The sequence below is a fragment of the Notamacropus eugenii genome, chromosome 2 (genome assembly GCF_028372415.1).
Source record: "Notamacropus eugenii isolate mMacEug1 chromosome 2, mMacEug1.pri_v2, whole genome shotgun sequence".
NCBI classification, from domain to species: Eukaryota; Metazoa; Chordata; class Mammalia; order Diprotodontia; family Macropodidae; genus Notamacropus; species Notamacropus eugenii.
Window position 1 is genome coordinate 86,420,099 of NC_092873.1, and position 23,000 is coordinate 86,443,098.

General features: G+C 37.0%; 1 protein-coding gene and 1 pseudogene across 1 annotated transcript in view; one reads left to right on the forward strand and one right to left on the reverse strand.

Annotated features, from left to right (window-relative positions):
* The window catches only part of LOC140522728 (antigen WC1.1-like), a 45,323-nt gene extending 25,169 nt beyond the window's left edge, over positions 1-20,154 (forward strand). Inside the window, exon 8 of the mRNA XM_072638028.1 lies at positions 19,958-20,154. Within this exon, the coding sequence (XP_072494129.1) occupies positions 19,958-20,154 (197 nt within the window). The remainder of the gene's footprint in view (positions 1-19,957) is intronic.
* LOC140530390 (dnaJ homolog subfamily A member 3, mitochondrial-like) lies at positions 11,807-16,390 on the reverse strand (annotated as a pseudogene).
* Positions 20,155-23,000: the final 2,846 nt, after the last annotated feature.

Genomic DNA, 23,000 nt, shown 5'->3' on the forward strand with positions numbered 1-23,000 from the left:
CACACATATATATGTATATATATATAATATATATGTATATATGTACATATATGTGAACACATATGTCTCTGTACTCATATGCTTGTCTCTTAAAATGTGTGCATACCCATACATACAATATAATGTGCTTACTTACGTTGAAGTATACTGATAAGTTTTTCTCTCTATATGTGTATATAACACATACATATATATCCATTTATGAATATATGTATATATTATATATGACAAAAACATTTTGTTAGTATATTGAGAATTATTTGTATTGACATTTTTCAGAAATATGCCTGGGACAATAGCACCACAGTGATGTGACTAAGCAACAAAATGAGCAGACCCTGGGGTTTTACAACTGCTTCCTCCAGGCTCCCATTCCCTTTGACCTCGACACACACTCAATGTAAAGAGAAGTCTTTCTTTAGCCCTCTCTCAGTCCTGGTCACTCCTGATCCCTTTTCTGTCAATGTTGCATCATGACTGAGAAGAGTCTTCACCCAGGTCTCGAAGGTGGCATTCTTTTCACCCACATGTAACAACACCAAAGACCTTTCCTTTAGACATAAAGACTTTCCTTTAGACATACATACAAATTGAATTCCCATTTCCTGTTTCTAGGTGTGTGTCCTGAGATTGGAGGATCCTCTGATAACAGCATGGGAGAAGATGCCCCACCAAAGTCCTCTGAGAACCTGGGGTGTGTTGAAGCTGAGACTGGTGTTCCTCAGATATCACTTTAAGATCATCAGCTACAAACAGTCTCTTAATAAATGTTTATTGAATGGAATTGTGATACCTGAAATAGTTTAAGAATTCACCTGCCCTCAAGCACTCTATCCTGAGAGGACAATGTTGAGAGTTTCCTCCTCACATGTGTTGAACTTGCCCACCAGAGTGAGATATTTACCTCTATCAAAAGTGCTACTCCTTTAGGACCTTTGCTTCTGACATTTCCCTCTATTATCCTTTGTTTCCCATGTCCTCGTGACTAAACTTTCATTGTCCTGTATCTTTGGCTCTAATCTCATGTTGTCTACCTTTTCTTTCAGTCCTTTACTCACAGTATGACTTCATTTGTCTTGCTTCCCTTCACCAATAAAATGGTCAATCTTCTCAACTGCTCAGAACATGTCTATGTAAGCAAAGATACTTCATGAAGAGTGGAGCCATATTCTCTGGACTATAGAGAACACACCTCTTCAGAGAAGCACCTTCCCTGTTGAATTACCAGACTATATAAGCTAGTGTACTCCTCTTCTTCTCTAGAAATGGAGATATCATCTTCCCTCTCAGCTGGACAGTCTTCTGACTTTGAATCCTAGATTCCAGTTCTTTTCAATCTCTTCTGCTCTCTCCCAGAGGAGCTTCCCTTGATTCAGGGATCAATCTATGGCCCAATTCACATCATAACTCAGGGTTTTTCTTCAACATTATGCCCCTAACCTAGTTGTTGAGAGAAATGTTTATTAATGGCCAACCAAGCGGGAGATCTACTTTTCTTCTGTCCTATTTCCTTGTTTGAAGCCCAGTCTCTGAAGGACATTACTCACCCCTGCCAAAAATTTATATCACCTAGACCATCTTAACTAGTTGGATTCCTGCATATTATGTTTTACGTAGGTTGTCTGGGAGTAAGTTCCTTCATTAAATTGCCTAAGTCTGGGGGTGATTTCAAAGTAAATGGCAAGATCAAAGTCATATCCTCCATCTCTCATTAGAATAGTCACTTCAGGAACATTTCCTCTTCCAAGTTCATATAAGCACTGAGTGGGGTTAACAAAGGGCCTTGGGCATTAAAAAGAGTCACTGACCTCTCTTTCTTGATAGTATCCTAGCATTATTAATAAAATGATTAATTACCTAGTAACAATGTCTCTTGAATTTTTTAAATGTCTCTGGTTATAACTGAAACTGAAAATATTTCTATGAAGTTAACTCATCCCACAGCTCCTCCTGTTACCTGCCCTTTCCAACCCTCGCCTATTCTTTCCCCACCAATTTTCACATTGTACTTCATTAATTGCTTTGTGAGATATGGACCATTCATACATATTATTCTTTCAATAAGCTCATCTAAAACACCTATTCTTTGCTCACAGATGCAATTCCTGCTCTGTCAATAATACAGAAGAATACTCATTATAGTGTATGGGAAGTGATTAGAACCTTGCACCTAGAGGCAGCCAAAGGAGACTTTCTTCTGGGTTGAGGTATCCTAGTGTGTGCGTTATGCATGTCTAGTAGTTATTGAGAATAGTCATTATTGTACTGGTGAGGAGAGGCCTTATTCACCCTTCTTTCTGGCCCCCATCTTACCAATGGGCTACACTACTCTTTCCCACGTTCTTCTTCTTCTTTACCCTGCCTTCTTTACCCTTCACTGTCCGCCTTGGCTTTCTCTCTAGCCATTCCTTTGTCCCTGCCCCTGGGCAAGCTTTTCTTACAAACTCATCAGGGATAAGACTATGGGAAGGGAAATCAGACTCGATTGGAGTGAGGCAAACTAGCACAAGGTCATTTTCCAGCGTCATCCAAGGCCAGTGGCAAGATGAACATCAGGACCATTGGCCCAGGACACAGTGGATCGCTTTGGTGCCTTTGTTCCATAAATACAATTCACACACAAGTCAACACATTGCCCCATGATGTCATTGGTCATCTTTGACACTAAGGACAAACAACTGCTCATGCAAATTGCAGTTTTGTTTAAATGAGAAATGTTATGATTACCTTATTATGGACTCTGTGTGTGTATAAATTATAGTAAGTAAAATAATATGTTTTCTTTTGCAGCACATTCTACTGACAGACCCCAGAGAGCAGATGCTTACTTTTTCTCTGAGGGTATTAAGTGGTTTGTGAGGGGGGTCATCAGGCACATAATAAGTACTTAATGAATGCTACTTGTCTAATACTGTAACTCACTAGTCCTTCCAAGTGAGCTTGCACTGCCAAAATGATCAATAGTGGTTATTAATTATTTAGCCAGATGACTAGCTTTTAGAAAGTGATTTTTCAGGCATGGAGATCTGGAGGCCCCACAGCCACATGTAGCACTCTAGATCCTCAAATGTGTCCCTTTGAGTGAATCCAAACTTCACAGAACAAATGTGGACAGAGAAGGAGACAGAGACAGCAAGAGAGCAAATTACGTTCCCTCTTTGAACTGTCATTGATAAAACTGATTAATAAGATTAAATGAAAAGAAATAATTTAATTAAGGACTTACAAAGTAATATATTTGAAACATTTTACAAGCTACTGCACTAAATAAATGTAACCAATTTTTATTACTAGACTTACTTAAGTGGGGTGGGCCCCAGGGCTACTGTTCTTCTCTCTTCTGTGTTTGAAATAATGTTAAAGGGGAAGTTGACCCAGAGTTTACATTAGACAAATACTAAGTGACCTACTGAATTGGGACAGGAGAGGTGAGAAGCGACAACATATATAGGAAACTATTGAAAAGAAATCAGATTCCTGTAAATGGGAAGATTCCCACCACTCTGTCTGATTCTGGAGAGAGAGAATGAAGAAACTTTATCATGTCAACACAGAGACATGACTACCCTAGAACTAGTGCATTGAAGTAGCTGGTATATCCTCCTTTTTTTTCTGGGACCCAACTACTAAGCAAATAGAGCAGAAAATCTTACACTTCCACAGCTTTTGAGTTGTCTGTGATAACCTCCAGCAGTTCCACACCCTCAAATCACACACATAATTAGTAACTGTGGATTTAATCACAAATGTCACCAAACTGATTATCATTATACAAATATCCTCCTGCTGACACTGTCCTGACTGATCAGGATTAGAGCCAGTCTTGTGGGTTTCCACCTGCGAGGAGATTGTGTTTGCATCATGTACATTTGAGGATGCATCAAGAGCTTGAGTAAACATTAAAGATTCCTCCACTTGCTGATCTGGGGACAAATCTGTCTCTGGTGCTGGGGGTGGTGGGTGCTGAAGTTTTGTGTTTGTTGCATTTATATTGTCAAGTACTTGTGTGTTACTGTTCTCGTTACATTCTGTATATAAGCTTAGACAATGAACCTTGATGCTAGATAATCCTGAATCTTTGTGCCTGGGTTTTAAACTATGACTCTATCATGCACTAGCTGTGTGACTGTGGTCAAGTCACTTTACTGCTCTGGATCTGTTTCCTCTTTTTTTAATTAATGCTGTAATGATGAATAATAATGAGAGGCAGGTAGGTGGCAGAGTAGGTAAAACACTGGGCCTAGAATTAGGAGAATCTGAGTTCAAATCTAGATTTGGATGCTTACTTGCTGTGTGATCCTGGCCAAGTCACTTAATCTGTCTACCTCAATTTCTGCAACTGTAAGATGGAATTCTTTTTTTTTTTGCTGAGGTAATTAGGGTCAAGTGACTTGCCCAGAGTCACATAGTTAGTAAGTATCTGGTGTCTGAGGCCAGATTTGAACTCAAGTTCTCCTTACTCCAGGGTTGATGCTCTGTTCACTGCACACCTAACTTTCGTTAGCAGCACTTACCTCCTGGAGCTATTGTGAGTCTCACCTGACATAATATTTGTAAAGCCCTTAGCATTGTACCTGGCATATTGTAGGTAGATAATAAATGTTTTTCCTTTCTTTCCTTCATCTTTCTCTTGCACCCAGAGTCAAGAAGCTTGGCATAATTCTCTAGCTTTTTGGCTAATCACCCCATTTCCCAGTTTACTACTTGACTCACAGTCTTTTTATCCTTTAACCTTGTTTTGTGCTTGATAACTTCACTGTATATGTTGTTGTCTCTTCAAATATCTGAAATCCCTGAGTCATCAGCCTCCCTAGTTTCCACATCCTACCTTCTAACTCAGTCAGATGGTTATATTTCAGATATCAACTTAACCTGTCAGTATACCAACTTCATGATTTAAATGAAAAATGATTTTTACATTATAATTGATTTATTATGAACTTAATATTAAACATCAGTTCAAGTCTCTCCTGTCTAATCAATTGTCTGGCCAAAATATTTTTTACTAAGGTCTGAACATGTAAAAGAGGTTCATTTCCAGGCATTTGAAACCCTCTGAAATCTGTCCTCTGCCTACCTAAGTGACCTTCTTTTGTATAATTTCTCTTCCTCTAAAGCTCCCTCCTCTAGAATTACTTCTGTCTATGTCATTCCCCCTACTCCATAAATTCCAAGGTTTAATATGCTCTTTTTTTACCTCCAGGATCCAATAAAGTACCTTATGATTCTTTTCAAGGTCATCCTGGATCAGACCCTTTCCGAGCAAATAAGTTGGGATCGAAATACAATATTATTGCTCCTGATGTGTGTAGGAATTGTTTCATTCTTTGTATTTGTGTAAGTATTACTTGGCATATTGTTTGGCTTATACTTAATATTAATTAATTAATATTCATACTTAATTAATATTTAATTGATGTTTATTACCTGAATGATCTTTAATGCTTGTCCTGATCCCCTGAAACTGGCAATGCCCGCCTTCCCTTGTGTTCATTTTATATATATATATATATATGATTATTATTAGACCATTAGGTATCATTCAATATTACTATTTATATTGTTGATTCCTTTACATGGATTCAATGTGATTTTTCAGTCTATGGCTTATGTTTGTAATATTTCGATGACATTAACACTTCACGTAGCCTTTCCTTCCTCCACATTCCACCCAATGTCCTATTTCTTTGGAATATCTCCTAATGTTGGCACCTCTTCATCAAACATATATAAAGTAGCTCTTGTAGGTTCGTGAAAGGGCAGGATTTCTGCCTCATTCAGTGATAGTTTGAATGGTCCTATATGAAAAAGCTAGATAATGTTACCATGAATAGGGTGGAGAATCATTAGAACATCCCCTGAAGTGGCTGAAGGTGGTACAGTTCCACTATAGAGCAACCTTTAGCAGGGAGAAGAGGCATAGCAATTACATCATCAGAAGAGCCAAGAGCCCTGCAGTGATGGGGTCAGGAGCTGCTTTTCCATGCATGTGCCTTGGTTATAGATGCTCTGTAGATAGAGGCTTTGGTAAACATCTGCTCTGGCTACGTGTCCCTTCATGTGTAATATATGTGTATGGCCACACTTCCCATGTGTTTGTGGGAGACCAAGCCCCAGGTTTATGGAAGAAATATTCTTTGCTACTTTCATTACTGTCATTATTCTTTAAAAGCTTTTGTGTTTCAAACTGGTTACATTCCTTGATTGATTGTGAAATACAGTAACCACATTCATGGGACTTATTATCTATTATTTTAATTGCTGTAACCCCTGAGTAGTTAATCTGAGGCTCAGATGAGTGTGAAGAAAGTGTTTCAGCTACTACACGTCTATTAGTATGATAGTTGAATGAGAGATCTCTGAAGTTCTTAAAATTACAAAATTCTGTGACTCTTCAAAGGTTCTACTCTTGACAGGCTCACAGAGCTTCTATTGTGTGGTTTTTAATCAGAGCAAATTATACAGGTCTTAGCATCCTGCTTACTTTGTCACAGCTGCTTGTCAGTTTTGAGAGGAATTGACTGTCTGTGGGTAGATCAGCTGAGTGCTCCAGAATTCTTTACCATGCTTCAAACCTTGGCCATGATCTAGGAAACAAGGTTAATTGACTGATGTGGAGTTTAAGTGGGAGGGAGAAGGGCATAGAAGCAGGAAAGAGGGATTTGTTTTATTTTCTTTCATATCATATGGAGAGCTGTTTGAGTTTTATTCTGTTTCTCTTTTCTCTGACAAAGAATAATCTATGGATAGAAAAGGAAGAAAGAACTCATTGAAAAGGACCCTGATGTTGGGAAAGATTGAAGGCAAAAGGAAAAGGAGATGGCAAAGGATGAGCTGGACAGATAGTGACGTGGAAGCAATGACTTGGATGGAGTTTGGGAGATAGTGGAGGATAGAAGAACCTGGAGAGATATGGTGCATGAGGTCATGAAGAGTCAGACGTGATTGAACAACAATAACAACAAAGGAAGGGACAGAATAAAAAGGGATGGGAGAGAGATGATACGTGCCATACACACATAGATACATACATACATATATATATGTATTTACATCTATATGTATATGTATATGTAGATTAACTTGGGGCAGCTAGGTGATGAGGTGGATAGAGTGTAGTGACTGAACTCAGGAAGACTCATCTTTTGGCATTCAAATCTATCCTCAGGCACTTACTAGCTCTGTGACCCTGGGCAGCTCACTTAACCCAGTTTCCCTCAGTTTCTTATCTGTAAAATAAGCAGAAGATTATGGCAAACCACTCTACTATCTTTGCAAAGAAAACCCCAAATGTAGTCATGAAGAGTCGGATATGACTGAACAACAATACTAAAATATATTAATAGACAATATAATTTACTATGTTATAGGTCATAAATATATGTGCTACATGAACACACATCTACTATATATAGGAATCAAAGGAAATAATAAGAAAAACAATTTAGAAAATTTGAAGTGCAATAGAAACATTTTATTATCATTATTACTATTATTATTCTATTATCTGAGAATCATGTAGGAAATAAGATGTGGGAAGGGAGACTTGAAGGAGACTAACCTCAAGCTTTGAAAGGGTGGTTGGAGCCACTCTTGTGAAAAGCTTTAAAAGCCAAAGAGAAGAGACTTCATTTTTTTCTGGATATACTGGAGCCTTTCAGATAGGGGAATGAGAGGGTTGGAATTGTAATTCCTTCCTCTGGCTCTTCTTAATGTAGAGTGCCAATCCCCACTACTCCATAATAATTTGTTCACCTAGATGACAGAAAGAGTTGAATAAAGAGCGCTCTGGGACTGAAATTGAGAAAACCTGCGTTCAAAATTAGGCTCAATCACTTACTAGCTTTGCGACCATGGGAAAGTCATTTAAATTCTTTCTGCCTTAATTTACTGTCTCCCAGGGTTGTTATAAGGATAAAATAAGATACTTGTAAAGGATTTTAAAAGTCCTATATTATTATTCATATTATGATTATATAGATGTTATTATTTTATTATTAATTCCACTTTTCAAAAAGCCTACTAATCCAGAACCATATTTCATTCATTGGACACATCTTAGTCACATCATTTCTCATTGCTAAATCTGAGGTCAAATTTATCTCCTTTCATTAACACCTTTGGTTCATCTTGATTGTTCCCAAACTTTGGGCATTTGTATATAGACAGTTTGTTAATTTGGAGCATTTTTTTTTGTGTTCTTGGATATGTTTGTCCATTTACTTGAAATTATTATTCTTTCTCATGCATAATTATACAAAGTATTTTATTACTTCTGTATTCATTGAGAATTTATCACACTTATTTTTCTTTATTTTGGTCACTTGACAAGGTGTGGCAATAGATAACATGTGTGGAGTGAATAAGAGAGGAATTGATGATGATATCAAGGCTGCTAGCCTGGGTGACTAAGAGGATTGTGGTGCCTTCAATAGTAGCCAGGAGTCTTGGTCCCTTATGGTCCATCACATTATAAGTTTAGAAGTAGAGTGATTCTTAAAAATTATCTAGGCAACTCCTCATTTTACAGACGAGGAAATTAAGGCCCTCCCTCAGAGTTGTAAAAATCAGCAGAAACAGGTAGCAGTGTAGAGCGAGGATCCAAGTCAAACTCTCCCAACACTGTTCCCAATGAAGTTTAAAATAACCTGTCAAATCAAATTCTAGGGTAGTATAATTTACAAAAGTTCAGGGTGAGACATTTTTCTGGGTCAAGAGAACTTAGGATCCTGGAATGAGAAGTCTGTGAGACTGGGTTGAAGGCTGCCCAGAGTGCCTCATGACAGTACCATCAGCTGTGAGTCTTAGAGACTGTCAGTAACAGTAGCAACATCAGAAACACTTCTCAGTTCTCTCACGAACCAGGGATGGCAAAGTGATTGGACAACTTGTCAGAAGGAGGTTATAGAAGACCCCTGTGCTGGCACTGGGCGCAAGACTGGACAACTCCATTGCTCACTAATCATATCTGGGATGTAGTTCTAATGCAGAGAGGAACACTAGTGCTTTTGGTTGCAAAGGAGCAAAGGAAATTCCTGAAGAACTAGAGTATGAACCATGAGAACACTGACCATATCTCTCCATGGATCACAACATCTTGGAAGCACAAGAAACTTAAAACTGTACAAAGTTCATTGTGAAAACATCAGCACAAAAAACACCTCAAGTTTGGTACAGTGACTTGCTCCCTAGATGAGCAGAGCTCAACTTTAACAAAAAGTTCAGAGTGAAGAAATTAGCTGGAAAAATGAGAGAGCAAGAAAAAATTAATCAGATCATAAAAAGCTATTGTGGTGACAGGGACTACAGATATAAACTCGGAAGAAGACAATGATGTGAAAAGATCTACAAAGAAAGAATCAAAAGGAAATGCAGATTGGATAGAAGTTCAACAAGAATTCCCAAAAGAGTTATAGAAAGCAGTGAAAAAAGAGAAAAAATATTTTAAAAATCAAATAAGGATGGTAGAGGAAAGATTGGGAAAAGAAATTAGAACAATAGAAAAAATTATGAAAAGATAATTATTAACAACTTGGTAAAAGAAACAAAAAATACTGAAGAAAACTATATCTTAAAAACAGTATTGACCAAATGGTAAAAGAGGTACAAAACCTCACTGAAGAAGAGAAATTCTTATAAAACAAAATTTGCAAATGGTTGAAAAAAAGGGGTATAAAATTTCTCTGATGAAAATAACTCCTTAAAGAAGCATGGTTGACCAAATGCAAAAAAGATATAAGAAACTTTACTCATGAAAATAATTCCTTAAAGTCTAAAATGAGGAAGTGGAAACTTAATGACCTCATGAGAAAGCAAGAAACAATAAAACAAAGCCAAATGAATGAAAAGGTAGATGAAAATATGAAATATCTTGTTGGAAAAATAATTAATTTGAAAAATAGATCCCCTTCAACGTCCATTATTGCTACTATTATTCAATGTTGTACTAGATATGCTTGCTATACTAATAAGACAAGAAAAACAAATTGAAAGAATAAAAACAAGCAAAACTATTACTGTGCAGATATGATGGTATACTTAAAGAAATGTAGAGAATCTACTAAGAACTAGTTGAAACAATTAACAACTTTAAGAAATTTCCAGAATATGAAATAAATCCACATAAACCCTCAGCATTTTTATATATGAGCAACAAAACCCAAATAGGAGAGAAAGAAAGAGAAATTTCATTGAAAATAACTGTAGACAATAAAAAATACTTGGGAGTCTAACTGGGAAGATATACCCAGACAGTATATGGATACAATTACAAAACACCTGTTACACAAAAAAAGATCCAAATAATTTGAGAAATACTGATTGCTCATGTGTAGACTAAGTTAATGAAATAGAAATGATAACTCTACCTAAATTAATTTACTTATTCGGTGCCATATCAATTAAACTACTAAATAATTATTTTACAGGGCTAGAAAAGAACAATCAAGCTTATCTGGATGAGAAAAAAAAGGGAATAAATGAAGAAAAAATGTGAAAGAAGGCAACCTATATACAGTAGTAAGTGGGCATCGTAATTTAGTGTTTGATAAACCAAACTCCCAAGCTTGTGATGCAAGAACTCACTTTTTGACAAAATGACTGGGAAAATGGAAAGCAATTTGGCAAAAACTAGGCACAGATCATCTTTTTTACATCATCAGCCAAGAGGAGATCAAAATGTGTGCATGAATTATACGTAAAGGTCAATATCATAAACAAATAAGGGAAGCAAAGAAAAAGTATCTGTCAGATCTTTGGATAAGAGTAAGACTTTACGATCAATCAAGATAGAGAGGGTCCCACGAAGTAAAACGGATAATTTTGATTATATTATATTCAAATGATTTGCACAAACAAAACTAAATGCAGTAAAAATGAGGAGTTCAGGAAAGTTGGAAAAAATTTCTCATATAAAGTTCTTATTTTTCAAATATAAAGGAAATGGCATCAAATTTACAAAAAGCAGTCATTCCTCAATTGACAAGTGGTCTAGAGATATGCAAACTATAATAACTCTGAGTTACTAACATATCTATCCGATTAGTTAACATGACAGAAAAGGATGATGACTAATGCTGAGGGGATGTGGAAAAATAGGTGCACTAGGGAACTGTTGGTGGAGTTGTGAATTGGTAAAACCATTCTGGAGAACAATTTGGAATTATGCCTAAAGGGCTTAAAATGTGCATATTTGTTGACCTAGAAGGAAAAGGAAAAGGACTTCTATGTACAAAAATATTTGTAGCAACTTTTTTTTTTTTTGTGGTGTCAAAAAACTGGAAATTAGAAGGATGCCCATAAATTGGGGAATGACTAAACAAACTGTGGTATATGATTGTGATGGAAAAAATTTGTGCTATAAGAAATGATGTAGGAGGTGATTTCAGAAAAACCATATAAAATGGGAAGACATATAATCTGGTGCAATGTGAGGTAAGCAGAACATATTTCAGTACACACTACACAGACTACAGCAATTCTGTATTGATAATTAACTTTGAAGGACATAGTGACTCTAATCAGTACTTTCATCCAAGACAATTCTAAAGAATTCATGATGAAAAATTATATCCAACTCCAGAGAGAGAACTGCTGAAATCTGAGTGCAGGTTGAAACATACATTTCTCATTTTATTTTTCTTTCCTTTTCTTTCAACTTGGCTAAAATGGAAACATATTTTGCACGACTCCACATGCACAATTTATGTCAGGTTGCTTTCCTTCTTAAAGGGTAAGGGGAAGGGCTCAAAAGAGGGAGAGAATTGGAACGCAAAATTTTTATTTTAAGATTTATTGCTTTTGAATATCATAAAAAGATGCCTTTCCCACTCAACTGAATCTTTTGATCAACCTGTATCCCAGGTGGGATCATGACATTGTCTCTTATAGCCCCTGAGTTCTGGCCATCTCATCCCACCAAAGACAGCTTGAGTTAGAGAAATAAAGTGGTCTGAGAGGATATGTGCTCTGTCCTTCCTAAACACAGGACTACTCTGATCCTTGAATGTTATGAAGATTTCATCTTTTTCCCCATAAGCATTCTCACAGATTGGTCATCCTCTGCTCCTGCAGGTACTGGGAACATGACCTTCTTCTATTTGGCTTGTCCTATTTCCCCACATACTATATAAGGAGTAATTATTGTGGATACACAGCGTACACATGGCCTACATGTTGAACACACCACAAAAGGACCTGTATTTATGCTTTTGGGGCTGCTGAACATTGGTGCCAGGTTAATTTCCTTTGCCATCATATGGCTTCCATGAGTTCTTAATGATCACAATAAGTTCTTTGTTAAACATCCTTTAAAGCCTGTCAGTTCTATCATGTACTCCTGAGGCTGATCAAATACACTATGGAAATCTCCAAAGGAAGATCCTGAAAACTCCCCAAAATTTTCCTACAGAGTTCCTCTGGGTCGACAGCAGGGCCACCTTGCCAGTAGCTCTGTCCAGAACTTCCCATTCTAGAGTCAAAGTCAGCTGGACATCATACTATTTTCTCTTTACTTTATCACTTAGTACCTCATAGGCTTCTGCTAATTGTGAGAACTTTTCTTTAGCTTTAGGGCCATTGTTATTCACGTCATGGTGGTATTTATTGATAAAATGGCAGTAGACTTTCTTGATCCCTTTCTGACTGACAGTTCAGGGTACTTTGAATATCTGGTAATAGACGTCTTTGGCTGAAGAAGGGGAATTTGTGTGAAGTGGAGCAGTACAAATTAAAGGGTAAAATTTTATTCTTTAGAGGCTGATACTGGGTCTCCATGTCAGGAGTTTCCTTGGGATGAAAACTCCCTAATGAGCTGAGATGATGGCATTGCTTAGCCTATGGCCCAGAGAGACCACTATGCTGCCCTTCCATGGTGCCTAAGTACATTTCCCTGCTGCAGCCAGTAGACGGAGGTGGGGGAGGGAACCTATAGCTAGTGAAAACCAATGTGAGAACCTCACCTACATTTTGACTTGAGGACCACTATCAATTTTTTTTTAAATTAGGGCTTTCAACTTGATGGTAAGAGTATTCATTCTTTGTCTTTGTTTAGAAAATTCTTAATTCCATAGGGTGTACAAAGGTCAGCTTCCATCCTGTTTCTTTCTGAATTGTTAGACATTTTGAAATAGTAGAGCATATGTTACTGAGATCATGGTAGATATTTATAGAATGTATTTGCTATTCAGGAGGTTTGGGGTGCTAACAGCATGATCTAGTGGGATGACATCACAAATCCTTGGTCTACTTGACATGACTGTTCATTCAGTGTTACCTTAGACATGATACTTCACCTTAGCGGACCCCAGTTTCATCATCTGTAAAGTAAGAAGGTTGCACTACATGGTCTCAAAGATCCCAACTCATAAATTATGCCTTAAAGTTTACAAAGCACCTTGTTCACCACAAACTTTTTGAGATGTATAGGACACATTATTCCCATTTTATAAATAAGTAAACTGAGACTCAGAAAGTTTGCCTGTGATCATGCCCATGTTTAGACAAGTGTTACTGTTCCCATTTTATATGTAATAAAATCCTATGTATAGATAGAAGCCTGTGAGTTATAAGTGCCTATAGTCTCATCTATAGCAGGGGGCTGTCCTTGTGTGGCTCAAAGAAAGATAACACAGGCATCTCTAGTTTCTTCAACCTCCACTAATCTGAGGGAGATTTTAATTCCTTGCAGGAGGAGAAAGAAGTGGAGCTGGAGACCACTGCTCTATTCTTCTTAGAAAGGGGGGTAGGAAGGTAGAATTATATCTTCCTCTTTAAATATCATTGATCTATGGAGTTTATCTTCAAATGATAAGTAATATTTATCTTAAACCATCAGCACACATTATCTGTAATGAAGATAAGCTAGAAGCATTCCTAATACAATCAGGGATAAAGCAAAAATGCCCCTTATTGTCTCTGTTATTTAACATTGCATTAGAAATGTTGCTATTGTGATAAGGAAAGAAAAACACATTTAAGGGATTAAAATAGGTAATGTGGAAAAAGATTATCGCTTTGCAGATGATATGATGTTATACTTATAAAATCTTAGACCATCAACTAAAAATGACTTGAAATTATTAACAACTTTAATAAAGTTGCAGAATATAAAATAAAGCCATGTAAATCATTGGTATTTCAATATATTACCAACAAAATCCAATAGTAAGAGACAGAAAAAGAAATTCAATTTCAAATAACTGTAGAACATTATAAAATATTTGGGAGTCTACTTGCCAAGTCAAACCCAGGAACTACAGAAATACAGCTATAAAACATTATTCACACAAAGTCAGATCTAATCAATTGGAAAATTTAATTACTCATGGGTACGCTGAAGCAATACATTAAAATGGCAATTCTACCTAAATTAATCTATTTTTTCAGTGCCATGTTAATCAAACTAATAAAAATTATTTTGTAGATCTAGAAAAAATGATAACAAAATTCATCTGAAAGAACAAAAACTCAAGGTTACCAAGGGAATCAATGAAAACAGATGCAAAAGAACATGGTCTAGCCTTATCAGATCTTAAACTGTATTATAAAGTGGGAATTATCTAAACAATTTGGCACTGGCTAAGAAATAGAGTGGTGGATCAGTGGACTACATTAGATAAAAATTAAATTGTAGTAAGTGACCATAATCATCTTATATGTAGTAAAGTTAAAGATCCAAGTTTTTGGAATAAAAACTCATTATTTGACAAAAATTGCTGGGCAAACTAAAAAACAGTGTGGCAGAAACTAGGTATGTACCAAGATCTCTTACCGTATATTAAGAGAATGTCAAAATGAGTACATTATTTACATACAATGGGTGACACCATGAGCAAATTAAGAGAGTATGGAATATTTTATCTGTCATACTTATGGATAAGGGAAGAATATCGGACCAAAGAAAATATAGAGAGCATTACAAAATATAAAAGACAATTTTGATTATATAAAATTAAAAAGTTTTGCACAAACAAAACCAATGCAACCAAAATCATAATGAAAGCAGAAAACTGAAAAAAAAACTTTTGCAACACATATCTCTGATACAGGCCTCATTTCTCAGATATATAGAGAACTGAGTCAAATTTATAAAAATACAAGTCATTCCTTAATTGATAAATGGTTCAAAGATATGAACAGGCAGTTTTCAGATAAAGAAATCAAAGCTACCTACAGTCATAGATAAATACTGTAAATCACTACTTATCACAGAAATGCAAATTAAAAAATCTCTGAAACACTCCCTCACACCTGTAAGTGTGGCTCATATGAAGAAAAAGTAAAATGTGAGATGTTAGAGGAGATGTGGGAAAACTGGGACACCAATGCACTGGTGGTGGAATTATGAACTGATCTAACCATTCTGGAGAGCAATTTGGAATATATCCAAAGGACTATAAAAGCTTTGCATGCCCTTTGACCTACCAAACACCGCTACTAGGTCTATATCCCAAAGACATCCAAAGAGGGAAAAGGACCTATTTTTACAAAAATATTTATAGCAGGTTTTTTTTTTTTGTGGTGGCTAAGAATTGGATATCAAAAGGATGCCCATCAATTGGGGAATGGTCAAACAAGCTGTGATATACCATAATAATGGAATATTATTGTGCTAAAAGAAATGACCAGCAGGATGATTTCAGGAACCCTGGAAGACTTACAGAAACTGATACATAGTAAAGTGAACAAAATCTAGAGAACATCATGCACAGTAATAGAAATATCTATTCTTAGCAATACAATGATCCAAGACAATCCTAGAGGACTAATGATGAAGCATACTGTCTGCCTCCAGAGAAAGCACTGATATTGATTGAATACAGACTGAAGCATACTATTTTCTCTTTCTCTTATTCGTTTTATCTTGTATTTGAACCCTCTTTTACAAAATGACTAACATGGAATTGTTTTACATAATTGTACGTGTGTAACCTGTATCTGAGTGCTTGCTGTTTTAGGCAAGGAGGAGCAGAGACAGAGGGTGGGAGGGATAGATTCTAAACTTCAAATTTTAAGTAAAAATGTTAAAGAAAAAATATTATTAGTGTGGGGGATATGATCAGATTCAATCTAACTTGTGATCACTATGTCATTATTGTTCGGGAAGAGGGAGGAGGATCTCAAATTTTATATTCAAGGTTTGATCCATTTTCCACCAAATATTAATTCCACAATGAAAATATATAGCACATATCAAAGAAACATATTTATTGAATCTGTAGCAAAACAGAAATCAGAGAAAGTATACATAGGACAATATAGAGTGTATATAGAGTGAAAGGGTTTTTCCAGTGGGAGAGAGATTAACTCAGTTCCACCAAGAGAGTTTTGGATCTGACCCAATGGAAAACTCCCTAAATATTCCACTGTAGCAATCTGAGGACAGGGACATGGTGGAGACATCCAGCTCATCTCATGGCTTTCTACAGTCTTTTTCTTGAGGAACTTGGAGTGTAATTCCATCTTGCCCCTTAAAGCTGCAAACCAAAGACACCCATAATTGATGTGAAACTTGAAGAATCCCCAAGAGACTGAGGAAGGCTGGAGCTCTCCTGTTCTCCCCAATTCTTTCCTACCTCTCATGTGCTGTAGGACCTTCATCTTCACTAATAAGGAAAGAGTGCCAAACCAGTGAGCTTGGGAATGGGAATTACATGTAAGTAATTAACTTGAGATTCAGAAATATTGCCCATGATCTCATACACTGGACTCCATCCAGATTTGCAACTGCTCTCTCCTCTACATTATATTGTAGAATGAATAAATGAATAAATGGCCATTGATTAATCACTTTACCTGTACCAGATATAGGAGATGCAAATGCAAAAATAAAAGGGTTCCATTTTTACTAAGAATAGGGAGCAGAGGTATCGGAGTGGTGACTAAGGAGGGGCATTTTGGTGAAAGAAACACTGGGATTGTGGGCAAAGTCACCACAGTTGGTACAAAAGAACAAGGTGACAAAAAATTACTTGACTGAGGGAAAGTTTCCTGGAAGAGGCACTTGAGGTGGGTCTGGAGGATTAACAAGAATTTAGGAAATAAAAATGAGAGGAAGTTCTGGACCTTGAGTACAACCAGTGCTATTGACCATAAGAAATGGAGGAGGCAGAATAGTCTGTGGAACAACTAATCACATTTTTTCATACAAACACACAAACACTCTCTCTGTCTCTGTCTCTGTCTCTGTCTCTGTCTGTCTGTCTGTCTGTCTGTCTGTCTGTCTCTCTCTCTCTCTCACACACACACACACACACTCCAATAAATCATTTCATTATATAATCACCAAATCTCAATGTTTGCACAACACAGCCTCATGTGGGCTTGTTTCTGTCTTCTCACCACTACCCAAGGACCTATGCTGGCTCTCTCCTGTACAGTGTTGCTGTAATCCTCATGTAATTGTGTTCAAATAGTTCTTAGGTTTGTCTTGGAAAGTAGACTCCTAAGTATTTTATATTATCTGCCATTATTTTAAATGGAATTTCTCTTTGTGTCTTTGCTACTGGATTTCATTGGTAATATATAAAAATACTGATGGTTTATTTAAGTTTATTTTACATCCTGCAACTTTGCTAAAGTTATTACTTATTTCAACTAGTATTTTTTAGTTCATTCTCTGAGATTCTCCAAGTATGTCATCATATCCTCTGCAAATTTGGTTTCCTTTGCTTATTGTTATAGTTACCATTTCTAGTTCTATGTTGAATGATGCTGTCCTCAAAGTGGACATCCTTCTTTCATTCTTGATCTCACTGGGAAATGTTCTTACTTATCCCCATTGCAGATAATACTTGCAGTTGGTTTTAGATAAATTCTACTTATCATTTTAAGGAAAATTCCATTTATTCATGTGATTTCCTGAGTTTTTAATAGAAATGAGTGTTGTATTTTGTCAAAATCTCTTTCTGCACCTATTGAGATAATCATATGATTTTTATTAGTTTTGTTATTTATATAGTCAATTATACTGAAGTTTTTCCCAGTAGTGAATCATCCTGACTGCCTCAAGGTCACACAGAGTAACAAGTATAATATGATGTGAAATTTTTGAACACAGGTCCTGTGATCCTCAGAATTACAACATTTCTTCTCTCCTCCAGACCTCTCTCCTGGCTTGCTCTGGGGAGAGTGTATGTAGGGGATTTGGGAACCTTTCTTATCTACTTGAAAAGAGTTTTTAGGGCAGATACACTCTCCCTTTTCTGGAATTCTCCATGCCCTGGGAATTTCTGGCCAGACTACTTTCTGGAAATTTCTCTGTCTTTCTCACTCTCCTGATCTAAACTGAAAATGAAGGTCTCATTTTCAATTTTTCATAGATTTTCTCCAGGATTTGGTCTGGTACATTTTTTACATCTACTTGGAGGAGTTTTTTTTTTTTGGTGGGGTGGGAGCTCTGTGTGCTAATTTCTGTTGTTCTGTCATCTTGACTCTTACCACCTCAGTTGTATAGTTTTTATAGAAATGCATAAAAGAAGAGAAAGGGAGATAGAGGTTCCATTTGCAAGGTAACACACCTAGCAAATGGGAGTAGATCAATTGTGAGTAGCAGTGATCAGGCTAACTGCAGAAGCTGGGAGAGATCATTTGGAGTTGGTGCTTCATGCTCTGATATTAATCATTTCCCCTAGTTATTTATACCTCGATTTGCTACTATTTCTCTGGGCAAAGGGGTCTAATTCTGCTAACCTGCATCAAGTACATTCTCATAGTGTAGCCCAGATAGGTCTATCTTGGGATTCCTCTAAGTACATTATTATATGATTATACAAAAAAAAAAGGCTTTTCTGATATCCTGTAAAAACTGTTTTCCGGTGACCAACATCTACTCTGTCCTCTGTAGAAAATGTAACAGATTCTGCAGTCAAGAATCAAAGTGTTGTGGGCTTGTTCCAGTTTCACAGACTGAGGAGATTGGTTTGTACCAAGTAGGACTATGAAATCATATAAAAGATTCATTGGCAGAAGTGATCACTTCTTTTACAAGTCAGCACAAATGTCACCCCTTTCCCTCTCTCTCTCAGTCTCTATATTTCTCTTTATTTCTCTTTCTTCTCTCTCTCTTTCTGTCTCTCTCCCTCTCCTTCCCTTTCTACCTCTGTCTCTCTGTTTGTCTCTTTCTATCCATTTCTTCCAGAATAATACTAGGCAGGCCCCACAATTCACAAATCTATATATGTGCATTGAACTTCATTGAATTGGCAGTTGTATTTCCAGCAAATAAATTCTTTCCTCTTCTTCCTCCCTGATTTCTCAATGCAGTGTTGGGGCCTTATGGTTTGTCACAGTGTTGAAGGAGTAAAATGTCCTTATTTTTCTTCATACCTGAGTTCTAGTTTTCAAACATTCCAGAAATAGCAAGAAATTACCCATGGGAAAATATGGAAACTGTCCTTGAAATATGGAGTGCAGAATTATACCAACTTGGACATCTCAGAAACCCTTTATAAAGACCTCAGGGCAACTGAAATATAGGTTATTCTGAAGATCTCTTATCTGAAAAAAAAGGAAGAAAAAAGATGAACAAAGCCCTAAAAAATTAAAAAGAAAAGAAAACCTATTTAGAGCAACCAGGTTATTGGAGCAGAGAAAACAGTTACTTCTCTACTGGTGACATATCATATGGGTAGAATTCTCCTTGAGGGAGAGGCATCCAATCCCTCTGCTGTTTCCATATGTCTCTTCATGCCTGAGTCGCAGGATTGCACTTCCCTACATATGTCAGACTTGACCTCCCTAAGAATACTAGGAATTAAGCACCTCCAGGTTTTTTCAGCATCAATCATAGTCAGCAGGCTTTCAACGTATTCATTATCTTGTGCCCAGTTAAGCAAAGTTGCTCTGCTTCTTCTCCCTTGAGAATATGAAAGACAGAGTTTCACAAAATTGTGTTTCTTTCCTTATCAGAGAAACCTTAGCATTCAGGGACAATCACTGGAGTTCTTTGTCTTTCCAGGATTTGCCAACGTGGTTGTGGGCGATGGACCTTGTAATAGGAGGATAGAAGTCAATTCTGGAACAAAACAAAGCACAATCTGTGATCGGGACTTTACTCTTTCTACAGTCAAAGTCATCTGTGCTGAGTTAGAGTGTGGGATTGCAGCCTCCATCATGAAGAGAACTCACTTTGGAGAAGGAAATGGACACATCTGACATAAAAAAATCCAGTGTAATGGCAGTGAACCCCTTCTGTCGTTGTGTTCCACAGTACCACTTCCACAGGGAAAATGTAGTCACAGCATGGATGTTGGAGTCCTTTGTTGAAGTAAAACTTACACAATGCTTTTATTCTGCTCCCATGTTGTACTTGATCCTGAGATTAAAAGGTCACAATGACTTTTCTAAAGTCTTTCTTCTTCTCCCTAGGGTACACAAACTTTCATCTGATGCATGGAAAGCCCCAATGTGAAGGAAAAGTGGCGATTCAAGTTTTGGGAATGTGGCAGACTCTCTATGATCCCCACTGGAACCTGATAGATGCCAACATCCTCTGTTATCAGCTCCACTGTGGGGTTGCCATGAAGCCTTCACAAAATGTACATTTTGGCAAAGGAATTGCTCAGATCATAACATGTACATTTTATTAAACAGGGACTGAGTCTCATTTATGAAATTGTTCTGTGACTATTCTGGGGACTTCTCAATGTTTCAAAGGAAAAGTTACTTCTGTGGTCTGCTCAGGTTAGTGAAGGGAAATCTCTAATTTGGACTCAAAGCATATCTCTAGGTGATGGGCCAGTGAAAATACTGATGTGTGCAGGAAGGAAAAGGATAGAAGTGTCTACACCCATCAATAGGCAGGTACCATTTTTCAGTATTCAGAGGAGAGTCAAAGCCTCATTTCTCTGAGTGCAAGAATGAAGAGTCCTACCATGTTCTTGGGAATCATGTGTGGCATTTGTAAATATTTACCTTATATATGCCATTGTTTATTCATAACTTTTTTTTGGTAATTCCCAGGTAGGAAAGGTGTATTGTGATCCATCAAGTATTTTGGGAGAAACTATGGACTTATGATAATGTGTAGTGCAAATAACGAACAGAGATACACTGACTCTGGACATTGGTAGGAAGATCCAAGAATGAACAAACTTAGACAGAACAAACTTTCCTTAGAGAGGAAAGACTGACAATTGTCTAAATTAACATGAAGGGTGTTTCCCCAGGGCAATGTGGTAAGATCACCCTGCAAGGACAGAACAGATTAGAGAAGATCATAGACACTGGGATACTCTTTGATGTTGAGTGAACCATATTACATCCATCTTGGAATAAAATTCCAGGACTTTGTTGCTTGAAAATTATAGCCCTTTTCTTAATGGACCATTTGCAAAAGATCTCCTTATTGGGAGAAATTGATTTGATGAGGGCTGGAGTTGGTGAAAGTTGGAAATAAGGGATATTCTGGTCAGAAAGAGTGACCTTGAGACAGAAGAGCAGGATCTCTCTGCTCTCCAGCTCTCCCTAACCATCTTATGAAATCAGTTTACACCAATGAAGAGATTCTTCTGCAAATAGACTCTTGAGTAAAAGATTCCAGAATTGTATCTTCTCTATATATTTGTTAGAGGATGTAGGATTTGAATTAAAGTAAAACCTTCTCATCAGACATACCAATTGGTCAGAGTCCAGAGAAAACATCAAGTCAGGGGTTAGAGGAACAGGATTCTGCAAGGAAAAGACTGTATCTGTTGGATCAGTGCAGGTCAGCCAGAGACTGGGAAGAAAATTTGAAGTAAGAAATAGTGAGGTATATGAATGATGAAATGACTAAGGAAACAAGGTTTTGAGCTCTGAAGCTTATCAGTTTATTAATCAATATCTGCCAATTGCTTATCAAATAAGGACTAGAGGCCATTCTCAGCTTTGGCACTAAGAATACAGGGGCAATCAATTTTTATGCACTAAAAACAATTGATCAAATTAACAAGAATACAAAATTAGGTTGTCTGATTTCTAATTGAAGGAATGATTAGGGGCTTCTCAGCTTGAGAAAGAGAGAAAAAATTGGTAACATTCCCTGAAATCAGAGAAAGAGGTTTCCCACCCCCCCCCCCCCACAAGTCTCTCTATTCAATCAAAATAATCTGGAAACAACAACTGATTGAATAGTACTGGACCAGTTTTCAGATAAAACATGTGGGTTGCTTGTGAAAAAATTCCTAGATTCCATCTTTGGATCTCATTTGTTTTCTAGTCAGCATAACCTTGGTCCTTAATTAAGCATCAGGTAGACGTGGTCCAGTTCCCAGACATGCGGGACTAAATTCAAAAGATGCAGTAATGTTTTCTTCCACTTCCCACTATTGCGTAATATTTTCTCACAAGATAGCAATTGGACTAGACACAGTAGTGAATAGACAGAACTGAGCTAGCTCCAAAATTGAATCACAAGATGGAGTCAGTGTGGTTCACTCAATACCACTAGCACTTGCTATTCTAATCCCCTCAGAGCAGGTGAGAAATTTAGAAAGAGGTTAGAGGATCCTACTTTCAGTTGTGCTACATTAGCATCCTCTTGAAAAGTCATTTCTAGTGATGTGTAAAAGTGGAGAGTTTCTGCTTTTATGTTTTCATTTTCCTCAGTTACTTAGGAAAATCAATTTATTAGCACTTAATAGGTGCCTACTATTTGAAAACCTTAAGTTTTTCTCTGTTGATTTAGGGGAAGAATTAACTTATATCTAGTTAATTCAAGAGAGGTATCTGTTCCTCTAGAGGAGAAATTCTTGACTTTCTTTGGGCCATGGCCTCCTTTGCTTTCTGCTAGGGACTGCTTTTAAGAATAATGTTTTTAACTGATCTGATTAATGTCAGAATGATTAGAAGTTAGATTGAACCTGATGATGACCCCTCTACACCAACAATATTTAAGGAAGCAGATAAAAATAATTCTAGCCTCTTAGGCCTTCTCTCTGAGAAGATTGAATTGGTCTGGCCCCAATCTCCCACTTCAACTCCTGGTGGGAATTAATGTCTCCCATGGAGAAGGGAAAGGG